Raw genomic sequence first — 14,933 nt, forward strand, 5'->3', positions numbered from 1 at the left:
GGCAAAACAGGTCAGTAAAGGAAAAGCAGATGTCAAAGCAGTTTCATGAAGGGAGGTCAGGAGAGTAGATTGCAAAGAGAAGATGAAATAAAAGTAGAGTTTTACATTCTTATTTTATTAAATCAAAAGTACACATATCTACGAACTGTAGATTGTAGATACTCGTATATGGGTTTAGAAAGTACAGTACAATTTAAGTAGACCTCTTTTTGTCAATGTGGTATTTACATTTTTCCCACCCACCCAAGTGTATTGCATTATTCTCCCTGTATACTTCATAATGGAATGAAAATATGGCTGTAAAAGGAATGTTCAGTCTATGACGACATGTGATAGAACTCTGGAGGATATGATGAAGTTAGAGGGAAAATGACAGAGCTTGAGTCCCACAGAAGCCTGCTCCCTATTTCTCCACGTTTGACTTAAAGCTACAGAATCACGCTGATGAGTCAACAGATAGAGCAGATAGAGCAACAGCGTTTTCTTCCAACAAACCATGTACTGATCTTGGCTCAGTGAATGACAAAACACAGGAAACAACCTGCCCGCACATACAACAGCACAGGCCTCAAGTAGCACGACACACATATGCACAGGTCCAGGATTCACGATGCATAGATCCCTATGACGAACAAATGCTCAAGGTACAAATGAGGTCCCAAAGGATTCAATATTACAAACATGTGGCAAGCAACACACGTCCAAGAGCTTCTTTTCTGACTAGCAAAGTGTGGAAGGAAACACAATACAATACAAGTAAAGGTACACTTTGTAGTTCATGGTGGCTGGTCGCTTACTAAAATACTAGTGAAGGTTTCACTTTGGTGGACGCTGGGTGCATACAATGCCTCTGGTGCCACCTAGTGGTCAAACTACAGAGCAACAAGGAAACAAATGCACAGGAAAATGTACAATACTTCTAGTCAGGCCGTTTCTAAGCTTAAGTCAAGTCTGCTTTCATTTAAGACAAAACCAGATCGCCTTAAACCTACAGTTTGGCAGGGCAGTAGCACAGCAACAAGGGAGGGTTCTCAGAGGAAGAGCAAGGAGGTCAAGTCATTTATACATGGATGCAGCAAATTTTAGGAATTGTGCCCATGACATTACCGAGACTCACTAGATCAAAATATGTCAACTAAGCAAGTGTATTGTAAAACTACCACTTGGCACAGACTACACACAACACGAGTTACTGGTAAAGTGCAAAGAGAGCTGCGTGGATAGTAGAGAAGGGGCTTACAGTGCGGAACCTCAAGAGTGATTTTAATTGCTGATCAAATAACCAGAGACATCATTAGCCCAAGAGCGAGTCCAAGCTGTTACAAATCCTTCATTTAGAGCTCAAACAGTCGACAGAGAGAAAATATATTGCTAAATGGTTGTAACCTCCGCTTTTCAAACAAAAATACCAAATCCAAGTATTAGACTCTTAAACGTGACGATCTGTGTCGTCCACAGATACAGACGGCGACATGGTTTTGCAGTAATAATCATTGTTTTATCAAATGTCTGCTGAGGACTGCGTGCAAATCAAAGAGCAGAACTGAAACAGGAACACATTCAAATGTTTTCCCTTTTGATTCTTGCCTCATTACAGTTGATGCACTATGAAGTGAAAAGAAAGCCTGTGCAGCTCTGATTCAGACGCTCGAGTTCAAGCCTATCAGTCTCCAAGTGTCATCCATCACATAAAAAGGGAATAAGCACTAATAAAATAGATCTAAATATCACATTTGTATTTATAATTCAAAATTTGAAATGAATGAAACAAACTCTCATTCTCATTGTGCTACCAGCTGGATGTAATAGGTGTGGAGATCAGAAAGACGAACGAGAAAAGCAAGAGGCTGTCTTTTGTTTGATATGGAACATCTGGACCAGGACCTCCGCTTGTCATGCAGTCTGATCCATGAAGACAACAAATCTCCTTAAAAATGGAGATGCACCACTTGGAAGCTTTTAGAAGAGGAAAGAAGGGGGACTGGATGTCCTCCACTTAGGGAGAATAATGGTTGGTGGTGACTGAGAGAACATGGGGAGGGGAGGAAGTGCTGAGAGCAGTCCATGTATGTCCAGCCAGCTAGCAGCTAGCATCAAAAGCCTCAGACCTCAGAGTAGGCTGCAGCGGAAGAAGCTGGTCTTTTTCTGAGGCTCTGAGATCTTGACTCCATGACTGCTTCCCTGTGGTGCGTTTCCCTCCTGCAGCAAGAACAAACAAGTCACTGAAAAGTCATGTACTACTGACCCGGTGGTGACTATATTTGATCAGAGTGTTTTTCCACAAGCGCAGTCACTTGAAAGTGTCCAACTGAAGCAGATTCATTACATGTATCGATTTCTAAAAGTATGAAAGTAAAGTTATATTATCAGAATGCTTTTCTTACCAATTTTGTGTCCATTTTTGATTTGATGTCTCTGGCAAGTGTTAAAAATGCCTGTGAACAACAAAAAATATGTATAAATGTTGGTGCACTTATTAATCATTGGACCTCCGTGGGAAGTTGATGCTTACATTTTCCACATTGATGTTGGCTTTTGCACTGGTCTCCATGAATTTGATTCCATACTCTAGAGCAAGCTGAAACAAATTAAAGGGAAGATTACATTTACGGGTTTATGTTTATTTATGCTAAGACACTTTTACGTTGTACATAGGGTTCATATTATTAGTAATATTGCATTACTCACCTTCTCGCCCCTCTCTTTGGATACCTGACGCTTGTCATTGATGTCACACTTGTTGCCAAGAACCATCTTTTCAACATCGGATGATGCATGCTTGATTAAAAGAAAAAGGATGTAATGAAACCTCACACTGATCTGAGCATTCAACAAAGAAGAGACTACGCTTGTTACAGTAAGTACCTCCTCGATGTTTCTTATCCAGTTCTTGATGTTATCAAAGGACTTCTCATTGGTGATGTCATAGACAAGCATGATGCCCTGTAAATAATTGAAATGTCTTGAATGGGAAAACTGACGTGTTGGATTTCACTCCATCAGTGTGTAATAACACCCACCATGGCTCCTCTGTAGTAGGCTGTGGTGATTGTTCGGAAGCGCTCCTGGCCGGCTGTGTCCCTGAAAACAGGCCAAGATTAGAGTGATATATCACAGAAATCGATGCAAATGCAAAACAAATTCAAAACAGCCTAAATGATTGAACAAGATCGTGTGTGCTCATCTTAAAAAGATTTTTCCAATCACAAAGCTGTAAGTTGTTTATGCAAATTATAGGACAGTATAAACTTGAAGTGAGACATTTTAAGACAATAACGGACGATTTTAAGATAAGGACAAATTCTATACGAAGCTGTAGTTGTAGCGCAGTCTGTTGTACAACCTAAGAGCTCGAAAAATAAATCTGAGAGCTGTTCAGGGAAGCAGATGTTGTAGGAAGCTGCCCTTAAACGTGTGCCGCCCCTCGCCCATTAGCCAAGAACTGACAAAACACAGACATCAGGGGAAATCTGCTACTCATTTATTAAACTTACCATATCTGCAGCTTTATCTTCTTGCCTTCAAGTTCTATTGTTCTAATCTTGAAATCAATGCCTGGGAGAATAAAGAAATCACCATGCTTGTCAATGATAATGTTAGCTAGTTAGCTTTGTCTGGCTAGCTGTCAAACACGGACACAAAAAATATTAACGATCGGTAGGAATAAACAATAACTCGGCTTCAAAACACACAGTAATAACAAGCGTAAACAAAATTAATGAGGCTCTGATGTTGCTAACGATAACTAAAGCGCGTTACACGTCCGTGTTTCCGGTGTCTTTTCATGAATTAGACGGGGACTAACGTTACAGCTAGCTAGGTAACCGCTAATTTTAGCCACCCGGCACAAGTTTACGACTTGTCAGAAACATTTACATTTGTGACTCACACGCTGATATCAGGTAACGGTGTTCTTACAATCGCCACCTCCTTCTAAACATAACATGTTAAATAATTTAAATGACACCTGAAAAGTTTAACAATTTATAAATGCCCAACAGAAACTACTTTCGGTCTACAACTCAGCACATCAACGGTCCCAGCAAGTAGACGGAGCCGCGGGGACAGCCCATTGTCGTTTTGTAAACACAGAAAAGAGCAGTTAACACCAAAAAAGTCCTACCTATAGTTGAGATAAACGTTGAGTTGAAGGCGTCTTCCGAAAACCTGAACAACACGCAGGTCTTCCCGACACCAGAGTCACCGATTAGCAGTAATTTAAACAAATAATCGTACGTCTTCGCCATACTGGGTATTATTGCGGAAATCCCGCCCGGCGAAGCAGCGATGAATGTCTGGAAACGACGCCCCCTGGTGGCTCGGAATCCACCTGCAGCTTCAACGTGCGCCCAGGCGCCGCACGAATGCGCATTTCACGTGCGGCTGTTTGAATGTGCGTACTTAAAACGATTGAAAGTCTGCTTTGCGTGACATAAAGACTCGGGCCAGAATAACACATTTGTTTCTGCAAGTGGTTCAGCGCTTGACTGTTTATACAGTGCGCGCACTATGCACTAAAAAGGACCGGCAGACGCGAAGCCTCGTTCCAGAACCCGGACAGTTGTTAAACAGCATAATGGTGTGTGGAAACAAAGTGTTCCTGCATCTGGCAGCTTTGGCAAACACGCCAAGCGTGGGAGTGGGACGAGTCGTGTCCAGCGTGAAGCGCCTGTGACTTCTCAAACCCATTCCTCAGCTCACGTGCAGCCGAAGAGGCGGCATTAAAGCTTAGATCATATTTTCTACACGTGATAATTAATTACAGTAAATGTAAACACACATCAGGGCTGTTATGTTAAATAGGTTGATAAAACCAAATTAAAGTTTTGTGCAAACAGTGCAACAGGCTTTGTTTCATACATGGAACTTGTCACAGCTCTTCTTTGGATTTAGGTGCTGCTTGTATTATAATCCCAGACCACCTCCCTGATGTTGGGATCAGGCCTCCGTGGGGGCAGGACCATCTGTTACAGGGTACATTCTTTGTCTATCAGACACTGATGAGCCTTTTCTTCTGGGAGTGTGTGTTAATGATGCTGCAGATGAACTTGTGATCTATGCATTAGTAACAGATGTCGTGGTGTGGATTTATTCTTGTAACTAGGGAAAAAGAGGGATTGTGTGTTTGCCTGTGAATGAAGTGCAATTATCAGTAGTACAGCTATTTAGTTAGACACAGAATAGGAAAAGCACATTGTGTTCAAACAGCTCAAAAGGACAAAAAAAACAACAAAACAAAACATTGAACTTTAATTGTCTGCATCATTTTATTTATATTCAGAGTTTGGTCTTTATTAGAAGCAGTGAAGCTGAAATCACACAGACCCCAAACCATTTAAAAAAGAGAAAAGGAAAAGAACCATAAATACATAAAAATGAGTACATGTGTTTTAACAACTAAGAATAAGCGTGAAATCACAGAATGAATGTAAAAAATATCTTTTACAAAGCGACTTGAACTGACTGATGCTCCTCCCGACATCTTACAAGTTATTGAGCTCCTGCAGCGTTTGGTCGAGGACTTGGTGCATTTGTGCCTTTTCGTCTTTAGCGTGCGATAGGCTCTCTGTAATAACAAAGCAGCAGGCATAAAATGCAGTGACTTATGTACAGAGGTTAGTAGCAAAAGAAAAAGGCTTGTGTATCATTTGTAAACCTGAGAACACAAACACTACACCGAACAGAACAGCTGAGGCATAAATGAGAAAAAGCACATCTGCTCAGTGGTGGAAGTAGGCGTAATTGAAGAGACAGAGGACAGGATAAAATAGAAATGTCTTTATTAGATATTTTAATGCAAAGAGAGGAGAAAGCAGTGAGAGCAAAGGCAGGAAAGAATAGATAAAGTGCCTCCATTCAGGCAAGACAAGAGGGAAAGTGGAAACAGCACAGGCTCTACAAGGTGTTCATATCATTGAGAGCGTGATCCAGCTCCTCGCTGATAGCCTTGTATTTCAGCTTCTGAGTGTACAGTTCATCTGCAGGTCAGAGGAAGGGCAGGGACAAAGCGTGTGGAGGAGGTTCAGAGAGAAACGCACAACGGTTGCAGTCGGGAAGAGAAAGAAAAGTGAGGATTAGAAAAAAAGATCAAGAAAATGAAAACTAGAGGTTAAAGGGAGGAGGGCTGGAGTGAGGCGTACCTTCTAAATCATCTATGGTCTTTTCCAGCTTAGCGACCGTCCTCTCTGCGAACTCTGCACGGGTTTCCGCCTTTCAGTCATAAAGCAATATGAATATTAATCATCCACACAGTCGAGCGTCACTGAGAATGAGCAGACACGAACGTACCTCCTTCAGCCGATCATTCAGGACTTTTATCTCCTCCTCGTATTTGTCTTCTTTATCAGAGTACTACAGAAACAAAAGTAAGTTATTTGTGGAATCTGGAAAATAGGTGAAAAGGAACGATAGAGTTACATGTACAATCAAAGGGCCTTTGAGCAAGGCACTCGGGTTGCTGGTGCTCCACCGCCTGGGCCCAGTGTGAATGTGTGAAGCAGAGAGCACTCACCTTATCAGACTGGGCCTCTAGAGACTTCAGGTTGTTGGTGACATTCTTCAGCTCCTCCTCCAGGTCCCCACATTTCCTGTTCATACGAGTGAATACAAACGTTCAATGTGTTCTCTTTAGTCACACTCACTCATCTAACACTTCTGTACTTACAGCTCTGCAATCTCTGCCCTCTCCTCCGCTCTCTCCAGCTCACCCTCGAGGATCACCAGCTTACGGGCAACCTGACATTACAAAAGGCAGTAAATCGCAGGTGGACAACAAAGGCGACGTCACGCGGCTGAAAATTAAAGGTCGCCCTCGTACCTCCTCGTACTTGCGGTCGGCCTCCTCGGCGATGTGTTTGGCTTCTTTCAGCTGCATCTCCTGAATCTCCATCTTCTCCTCGTCCTTCATGGCTCGGTTCTCGATCACCTTCATGCCTCTAAAGGATGAGAAAGACGCACAGCCCTGAGTTCCACCGGGCCCCAGACACGCCTTTCACGGCTTGGGTCGACATCTGGCGGAATCTGCACCTTTCGCTCTCGTCCGCAGCCTTCTCCGCCTCCTCCAGCTTCTGCAGGGCTGTGGCCAGGCGCTCCTGAGCGCGGTCCAGCTCCTCCTCCACCAGCTGAATCCTGCGGTTCAGAGATGCCACCTCGCCCTCGGCCTGCAGCAACACAGGAAAAAAAATAGTGTGTGTGTGAGAGGGGTCAAAGGTCAGCCAGGAAGCCCAGTGCCGCCCCAGGAAGCACAAGGCTGCACGTTGACTTAGAACACGAAGCTCGTCACTATTACGCGTCGTGGGCCAGTTTAACTTTAATACGAAGAGTGTGAGACAGTTGGATAATAATAGAAGCCTATCCTGTGAAAACATAGCTGCACCCTCTGGCAAAGCACCTACTGCACTCGACTCGTCAATCCAGTCCAGTAAAGCAGGTTTCAGGCACACGCACGTCACCCCAGGAGCCAGGCCGAGTCCTGGACTTTGCAGCTTGACCACGTGCTGACGACGCGCAAACGAGTGCAGACTCGGGCCGTGAACCCATGAACCACCGGAGCACAGCGGCTGCTTCAAAGTGGGCCCGTTTCCTGTCGAACCCATATCAGGCCAGACGCGCCCGCTCCCGTCTTCCTGGGCAAAGCCTGAGGAGGAAGGGAGGATTACGGCTCCCAGGTTCACTCCCGTGTCAGTCGGTGGAAAAGCTCAGAGCAACAAGAACAACGACTTTTAAAGCTTTTTACACAACAGGAACGGAGGCTCTCCCCGGTGTCGTCCAACATTCTGTGGGACGAGTCCAAACCCAACATGCCCTAATGTTTGGAGAACCAGGCCAACAGCTAGTGGGGGCGCTCGTGGCGCTTCGAACCCATTCAGGACAATACAGGGCGGCTTGAAGTTCGGTGACGCGGCCGAACAAAAGCATGACAAGTCGCGTCGCCTCTAAACGGCCTCAACGCGCCTCGAACGCCGTTTTTGACGCGGCCCAGTATAAAGATCTCAATCGGAACACGGAACCGCCGCGTTATCGGCCTCTGTAAACGGAGCCCGACGGACACTTTGAGTCCGTCCGACAGTCGAGATGCTCGAACGCGTGGATAAAGCGCAGCTCGCGCTCAAACACGCGACGCAAAGTCTCACTTTCTCGCGCAGCTCGCGCTCCGTGTCCACCTCCCTCTGCACCGCCAGCGCACGGTCCTCCGCTTCATCAACTTGTTGCTGGAGGCTCTGGATCTTCTTCTTCACCATCTCCATGACTGCGGCGCGTCGGTCGCTTCGTTTCCTCGACGAGCAGAAAAGCGGGGAGAGGAGCTCGACGACGGATCCGTCCACGACGACCTGCGGCGGCGTCTAGAAGTTAATGATTGACGCAAGAGCTGCAGGCCTGGACGAGCGCGTTCCTCCCGGACAGGAAATCACGGACGCGCAGGGTCGGGATGGGGAGAAGGGGGAGAAAGGGGGCTGGGAGTTTTCAGGAAATTTATGGGGAGATCCTCCAATCCTGTGAAGAAGCCCGTCTCAGATGACATCACAGGGTTTGGAAGGGGAGGGCTTCTGCTCCTTTCCTCTTTAACAAAAGAGGTGCGTGATGTCAGGTTGAGCGCGTGTGACCGTGGGTCTGGATTTCGTATTGTGGACGTGTAAGGGGATCGGCCTCACTCAGATGTGAGCCTTTTCCGAAGTAAACCGCGTGAATGGAGAGTTGGGCGAAAGAATGAGGAAGAACGCGTGCGTGCGTGCGCGCGCGCAAAAGGCGGATGAGGCAAAGTTATAATGTGCGTGAAGGTCCAAAGATTTAGTGGCACGGGGGAGGAGGGAGGGTCGAGCTGGGTGGGGCGGCTGTAATCCTCCTCAGCGGGGGTTGTTGACCTGCAGAGGCTTGGAATGTAAATTGATTTGGGTGCAGACATGACCCGTGGCCATCGGGTGGCGACACATTCCTTCAGCGCCTCCTCCTCTCCTAGTCTCCCCTTTAACTTTAACTACTGATTTATATAAATATATATATAACATTTAAAGGCATCAGCAGCGTGAGAGAACTGTGAAACACATTAGAGGAAGTGGTGCAGGACAGATCTTCAATAATCAGATTCCTGATCTTTAACATTTAGTCTTTCACTGGTGGCTTTAAAGCTGCCTGAAAACCGAATAAAAAACAATGAATTGTCACAGTCAAATAATCACAGGAACGTTTTGCCCAAATTTACAATTTTTTACCAATGAAAAATCCCAATAAAGGATTATTATTCTTCAAAGTTATAAGTATCACATACGAAACTACACTTTAAAGAGTGTGTAGTGTTCACCCACTTAACGCTTAAGTAAATCCTTGTTTAAACAGACCAGACATTACTAGAAATGAGATCATAAGTGAAGCAGACCCACTTCAAGGGCTATTGTTCACTGATGAGGTATGCAGTGCAGAGCCAGACAGAGGAGAGCGTGAGGCCGTAAAAGGCCACAGCATCGATTTCATTTGACACTGCAGTTTGGGCTTCTCTGTTTGCTTAAGCTGCATTCCTGGGATTCCTGGTCGGCTGCAGACCGGCTACGTGTTGCCTGTGCTTGAGAAATAGCTCAGACCTGAGTGAGCCACCAGCAGCTCAGTGGTTCTCCAAATGAAAGACACGCAACCAGCATTACAGGGTGGCTGATAGGCTGCAGGAGGTCGATCTGTAACGGGTTTGATCATTAGGTGCTGGCGCTATAGCTAAAGAGTAAAGCGCTGCTACCTATAATTTCGGGCTCTGAAATTCTCCAATCTGGGGAAGACGATGCATCAAAGGCTTCCTGAGGAAGCTGCTCTCTCCTCTCAGCTATCAGTGAACCTCCACAGGCACCACTGGAGCATCCTCTGTGTCACAGCCCAGGACAGGAAAGACCTGTGCAGGACAGTAACAACAGCCCAGAAGACTGTGGGACGTCTGCTTCCAGACGCAGAGAAAGAAAAGCCAGCGGAACCCCCGTCTCTCCGGTCGTGAACCCGTTGCCCCCTTCCCTTCCTGGAAGAAGACTGCGCCGTTTAACCTCAGACAAGCAGGCTGAAGAATAGCTGTCGTCCTCACCCCACACACAACAAATGGGCTCCAGCCCTAATTGAAGTCTGAGCACATCTATGACCATAACATTGTGAATTTTCCCAATTTGCTGCAGCTCGCTTTGATCGCTCTGTCCTGCCGTCTTTTCTGAATTATTCCTTACTTTTTACCTGCTGCCTTAGTCTTAGTCTTTAAGGTGCACCCTCTCTAATCATGTTGTTGATTGTTCATTTTGTCCGTTTTTTCGCTTCGATTTATACTTTCCCTCATCTGTGAAGCTGGTGCGATTAATAAAGTTTTTTCAATCTTGAATCCTTGCACAAATCATCATCTCCTACACTTTCCTACTACAGTTTCACACGTCTTCTTGGCTCAAACTCACGTCTGTGGCCTTCTTCTCTGACAGCTCCAGCTTCTCCTGAGCGTCCTTCAGGGCCTCCGAGTACTTGTCCAGCTCATCCTCCGTCCCCTTCAGTTTCTTCTGCAGAGCCAGTAGCTCGTCCTCCAACTGTAGGCCAGAGAGGACAGAGCAGTCAGACAGTCAAGAGTTAAACAGGGCGGGAAATCTGATAGAAAATAAAGAAATGATGTGACAAAGGAACTGGTCAGTTGATTCAAATAATGCCTGTACATAACATGTTTTAATCAGGACTCCATCTCCAGTAAAGTCCTTGTATATCCTGAAGTCTGTGAAGGACTGAGTAGCTACTGTTGCTGGGAAGACAAACTGAATATTTGACATTCTTGGGCAATTTAGGTGAAGCGATCCCTTTAATTGCGTCTGAACTTCTGTGTTATGTCTGTTGATGCTCAGCATTAGTTTTGTATATTCTCTGTGCTTCCCGTCGGCCCAGCTTCACTCTGATGTTCGTCTCGCCGCGCCAAGAATAGCAAAGGAGCATTCTTAGCACCGCGCGTCCCGCCATCCAAACAAACTGAAGAGCGCTACATAATCTTCTAGGATTTCACGCTGACTGTTCCCTGATGTGGAAGACATGCCAGGCGCCCATGTGTGCAGTGCCAGTGACAACTGTCACTCCCTGTGTTAGCTGAGGGTGTGATTAGGGCATTAGCCTCCACAGGGAGGATTCTTTCCACTCTGCTTTCAAGTAGATCCTGGTTTTGAGCTCCTCCAACTCCACGCACCTTGTGGAATTCCTCCCATGCCGCCGTGATGATGACACCGCCACCCTCTGTGCAGTAATTGCCTCTATTTAAAAACCCATTTAACTCCAACTTCAGGTCGGACTCTGCGTGTATCAAGTGGTATGAGTACGCTATGATTAACTAAGCCCTCAGAATACATCAGGCTGACGGGGCTCCACTCCTCCACCACCAAATATGGACGCGCATGTGTGGAATTTGTGAGGTTTTCTCTCAGATGCAGATGAGCTCGCTGATCGAGGATTAGGTGTCGACCGCGCTCCTCGCTGTCATTGAGGCCACGCATCCCTGTGGACATTCTCCACTCTCACCATCCCACCACAAGACAAGGCTCTGGGGCCTCAGTGTCAGCTGCTCTCAGCACTTCAGCATGTGCTGCTCGTTGCATAGTTAACATTGTGCATTTAGCCTCGACGCTGCTTGGATGATATCAATATGGGAATCATATAAGGAAACAGCAAGTTACCTCAGTGTTAAAATAAGACTTACGCAGACATTGCTGTACAATTTGACATTATCACACATTACTTACAATGCCTTATTTTACACCTTTTAGTTTTATATAAGTTTATCTGCATACGTTTCTCCTTTTGGTGTTGTGTTATTAAATATTAGATCATCCTATGAAGTATGATTATATATAACTTTATAATTATAGATGTGATGTTGATTCATTGCACAGCTCACTCCATATCCAAGCCCACTCATTGCTTTTTGAACCCATCACATCCTACCTGCGGTTTCCCCTAAAAGCCGTCGGCCGCATCTCACCTGCTTGCACTTATCCTCCGCCGCCTTCTGGTCTGTCTCAGCCTGCTCTGCCCTGTCGATGGCGTTCTCCTTGTCCAGCTTCAGCATCTGCATCTTCTTCTTGATGGCCTCCATGGCGACGCTGAGCTTGTGGTGTCGGATTTGCGCGAAGGTAAATGTTGATGTTTCAGAGGAAGACCTCTCAAAAAAAGGGGTTGAAGGGAAGAGAAGGCAGATGCAGAGAGGAGAGGTGGGAGCTGAGAGCGAGCGAGCACAGGAGAGGAGAGGAGGATGCAAACTGATTTAAACTTGACTGGGTTTGGAGACAGCCCCAGTCCCCAGTGACAGCCCTTTCCCACCGTTTACCCCGCTCTGCCACTCCCTGCTCCCTACTTTAGGACTTACTTCGCCCCCTCCCTTATGTAAACTTCACCTCTCCACAGCAGGGGGAACAACATGTTGTAAATGTTTGACAGCACTCACCCTCTCGCCTTATTTGGATTGTGGCCCTTTGTTTTAGCCAGAAGCGGTGGATCCACTCAAAGGACACATTCACATTAGTGTTTAGAGTTACTGAAGGTTCTGTCCCGCTCCATACTGTACGCCTGTGTTCCTACTTAGGAATGTTCAAATTGATGTTAATACCAGAGTTGGTTAGAAAGGACATAGTTTTCATTCTAGCTCTGAATGAAAAAGGGCTGTATGGAAAATCATCCAGCCAAAGAAAATTTAGGGGAAAACGATGTCTGCATGTGATCTACAGCAGGCAGCTGGAGCTTTACAGCTGAGCTGCGCAGACATAAACCACAGGTCTACTGCAATTAAATTCCTCCTAATTACTATTGGTTTGACAAGCCGTCATTTACATCTGTTTTCTGTAATTTGTGAAGCAGACAATATCAAAAATATTGTTGACTGGGGGATATGACGTGTTCTAGTGATGGATTCCTGGAAGCTTTATGCTCCACAAAGAGGTTTGGAAAGGTTCTATATCACATGTGGCTCCACTTTGTTTACAATTGTTTAAGAAAAGAAAAACAAATTGACATGAAACAAATGTAAATATGACGTACACTGATGTGTGTCTGGTGCATTTTCTGATGACATCATTGCTGATGGTGAATCTCTCCTGTGCCAGCTGCCCTGGCTAAAAATAAACACAAGGAAAGTCAGAGAAGAGTGAAGACGTAAAGGACAGAGGTCATTAAAACAGCATCTATTAAACTCGTCATCAATTTGACAAATTCACTTCATGTTTTTTTATGTTTTTGCTTTGTTTGGTCAATATACACAAAAAATCCTAAAGAAATGAAACTGTCCAAACCCAAATTAGTGTGAGTTTAATATTGATTCATGATTGATTGTGAAGGTGAATTTTTTCGAAATCATGCCAACTTTCCAAAAATCCTGAGCCCAGCCTATATTCCTTAGTTTACTGAAACTTCACAAATTTTCACAAAGTTTACTTCTCCTTGAATCTAAGAGACCAACATTATTGTCAGTGGATTATGGTTAATTTTTAACAACAGAGGGAAGTTGTTGTCTCCTTTAAAATCCAGGGGTCAATACAAGCTTACGTCATGACCTATAATGATAAGACTAATGACTCTGCGCCTTATTTGGTTGCTCAGGATGTTGGCTGCGCTCAGTGTTATGACAACACATTACTTAGATTCAATACTAAGAGTGTAACATGACAAATATTGATTTTGGACATGTGTCATAAGACAAATCTTGAAAAGTTCTCGTTGTAGAGTGAGTCAAATGGAGGTCTGGATTGAAACCAGTACAAAATAGATGGCGAGAAAGAGAGAGGAGGTAAGAGGGAGAGAAATAGAGGCAGAGTGAATCAGATGCAGAGTGAGAGAAATCAGAGCCCTCCCACAGGAAACCGAGCTAAACTCCTCTTCTCCTTGTAAGGTAAAAACTCCCCCAAAAGCCACAGGATCGCCTTGGGAGCAAAGTCAAAGTCCTGCTAAGTATAAATCACGAAGCCATGGGAATGGTGGAACAGATTAGAGCGCATGAATATGAACTCTACCACAAAGAATACAAACTACAGCAGTTTTAGTAGCGCTCGATGCCATGCAAGCAACGAATGGACTTTTACTGTGAGGCGTTTTAACTGCAGATGTCCATTTAATTCAACAGCGGTGTAATATTACAATAGACAGTCTAATCAGACAATGTGCCACATTAGTAATATTTGCTGTGGCAACACCTGCACATCTGACTGTAGTAAACCAAGCCCATTTGTGACCAAAGTCAACAATGACCGTACACCAGTAGGAGAGAACTGGAAGCCTGTTGTATTTGCCTCTGTAACTCAGTCCAGTTGTATTTACAACCTCCCACAATGTATGGCTGGTAATTCACCAGTCCAGCCACTGATGATGTGGGATTCATTAAGAATAAACTCATACAAAGTGTTTATCTCCTCTGCTTCAGTTCCCTGTGTATAAAACTTAACTTTATCAGTAAGACAGAGTGGTGAAAGTCCTGCACCAGCTGCTGGGTTGCTATACATGAGCAGGCTGTTAGACCTCAGCTATGTTAATGACAAGCCTGTATTAACTCCAACTGTTCCAGTAGCAGTATGTTGTTTCAGTTATCTCTTCACCTCTCATGAAGTCAGTGTTTGTTGATTGGCTGCCAATTGAGATTTGTACACAAGGAGCTGTAATCAGAGAATTTATTAGTACTCACCACTGAGGGCAGACAGATGAGATCGTACACAGCTTACTGGCTCCACAGCATAGTCGAATGTCAAAAGGGCATTCTTCTGTAAATATTTATTAACATTTGACCAACGCATACAAGCTTTTACTGTTCATTAAACGTTGACAAAGTCTCCATAATAATAATAAATAAATAAACTTGTGTATTTGCAATAAAACTCTTGAAATCAAAAGAAAGAACATTTTAAAAGGAATCAACAAATTGTGTTTTTCATGACAGATGTTAAAAAATAAATTTAAAACGTAACCAT

The 14,933-nt window shown here is 44.7% G+C and overlaps 2 protein-coding genes and 1 long non-coding RNA gene across 6 annotated transcripts in view; all 3 read right to left on the minus strand.

The window, feature by feature from the left end:
• Window positions 1–94: 94 nt before the first annotated feature.
• On the minus strand, window positions 95–4,356 carry rab8a (RAB8A, member RAS oncogene family). Its single transcript, XM_029131000.3, has 8 exons — window positions 4,124–4,356; window positions 3,495–3,555; window positions 3,021–3,081; window positions 2,866–2,943; window positions 2,689–2,778; window positions 2,513–2,578; window positions 2,385–2,435; window positions 95–2,199 (listed from the first exon to the last, which is right to left on the minus strand). Exons 1-8 carry the CDS (start codon window positions 4,245–4,247, stop codon window positions 2,110–2,112), a joined length of 621 nt encoding a protein of 206 aa, XP_028986833.1. The 5' UTR covers window positions 4,248–4,356; the 3' UTR covers window positions 95–2,109.
• Window positions 4,357–5,242: 886 nt separating this feature from the next.
• On the minus strand, window positions 5,243–12,321 carry tpm4b (tropomyosin 4b). Of its 4 annotated transcripts, none has more exons than XM_029130996.2 (9): window positions 11,966–12,308; window positions 10,413–10,538; window positions 7,027–7,160; window positions 6,818–6,935; window positions 6,665–6,735; window positions 6,512–6,587; window positions 6,289–6,351; window positions 6,141–6,210; window positions 5,243–5,566 (listed from the first exon to the last, which is right to left on the minus strand). In XM_029130996.2, the coding sequence occupies exons 1-9, from the start codon at window positions 12,077–12,079 to the stop codon at window positions 5,484–5,486; spliced, it is 855 nt and encodes a 284-aa protein (XP_028986829.1). In that variant the 5' UTR covers window positions 12,080–12,308; the 3' UTR covers window positions 5,243–5,483. The 4 variants fall into 4 exon arrangements, with proteins under 4 accessions (XP_028986829.1, XP_028986831.1, XP_028986830.1 ...); XM_029130997.3 differs by lacking the exon at window positions 5,243–5,566 and adding an exon at window positions 5,764–5,978 and having other exon boundaries at window positions 11,966–12,321; XM_029130998.3 differs by lacking the exons at window positions 10,413–10,538; window positions 11,966–12,308 and adding an exon at window positions 8,133–8,538.
• Window positions 12,322–13,097: 776 nt separating this feature from the next.
• LOC114844010 (uncharacterized) overlaps window positions 13,098–14,933 on the minus strand; it is a 36,783-nt gene continuing 34,947 nt past the window's right edge. Inside the window, exon 5 of the long non-coding RNA XR_003783670.3 lies at window positions 13,098–14,621. This is a non-coding gene — a long non-coding RNA (uncharacterized LOC114844010). The remainder of the gene's footprint in view (window positions 14,622–14,933) is intronic.

This window comes from Betta splendens, chromosome 17 (assembly GCF_900634795.4).
Source record: "Betta splendens chromosome 17, fBetSpl5.4, whole genome shotgun sequence".
In the NCBI taxonomy this organism is placed as follows: domain Eukaryota; kingdom Metazoa; phylum Chordata; class Actinopteri; order Anabantiformes; family Osphronemidae; genus Betta; species Betta splendens.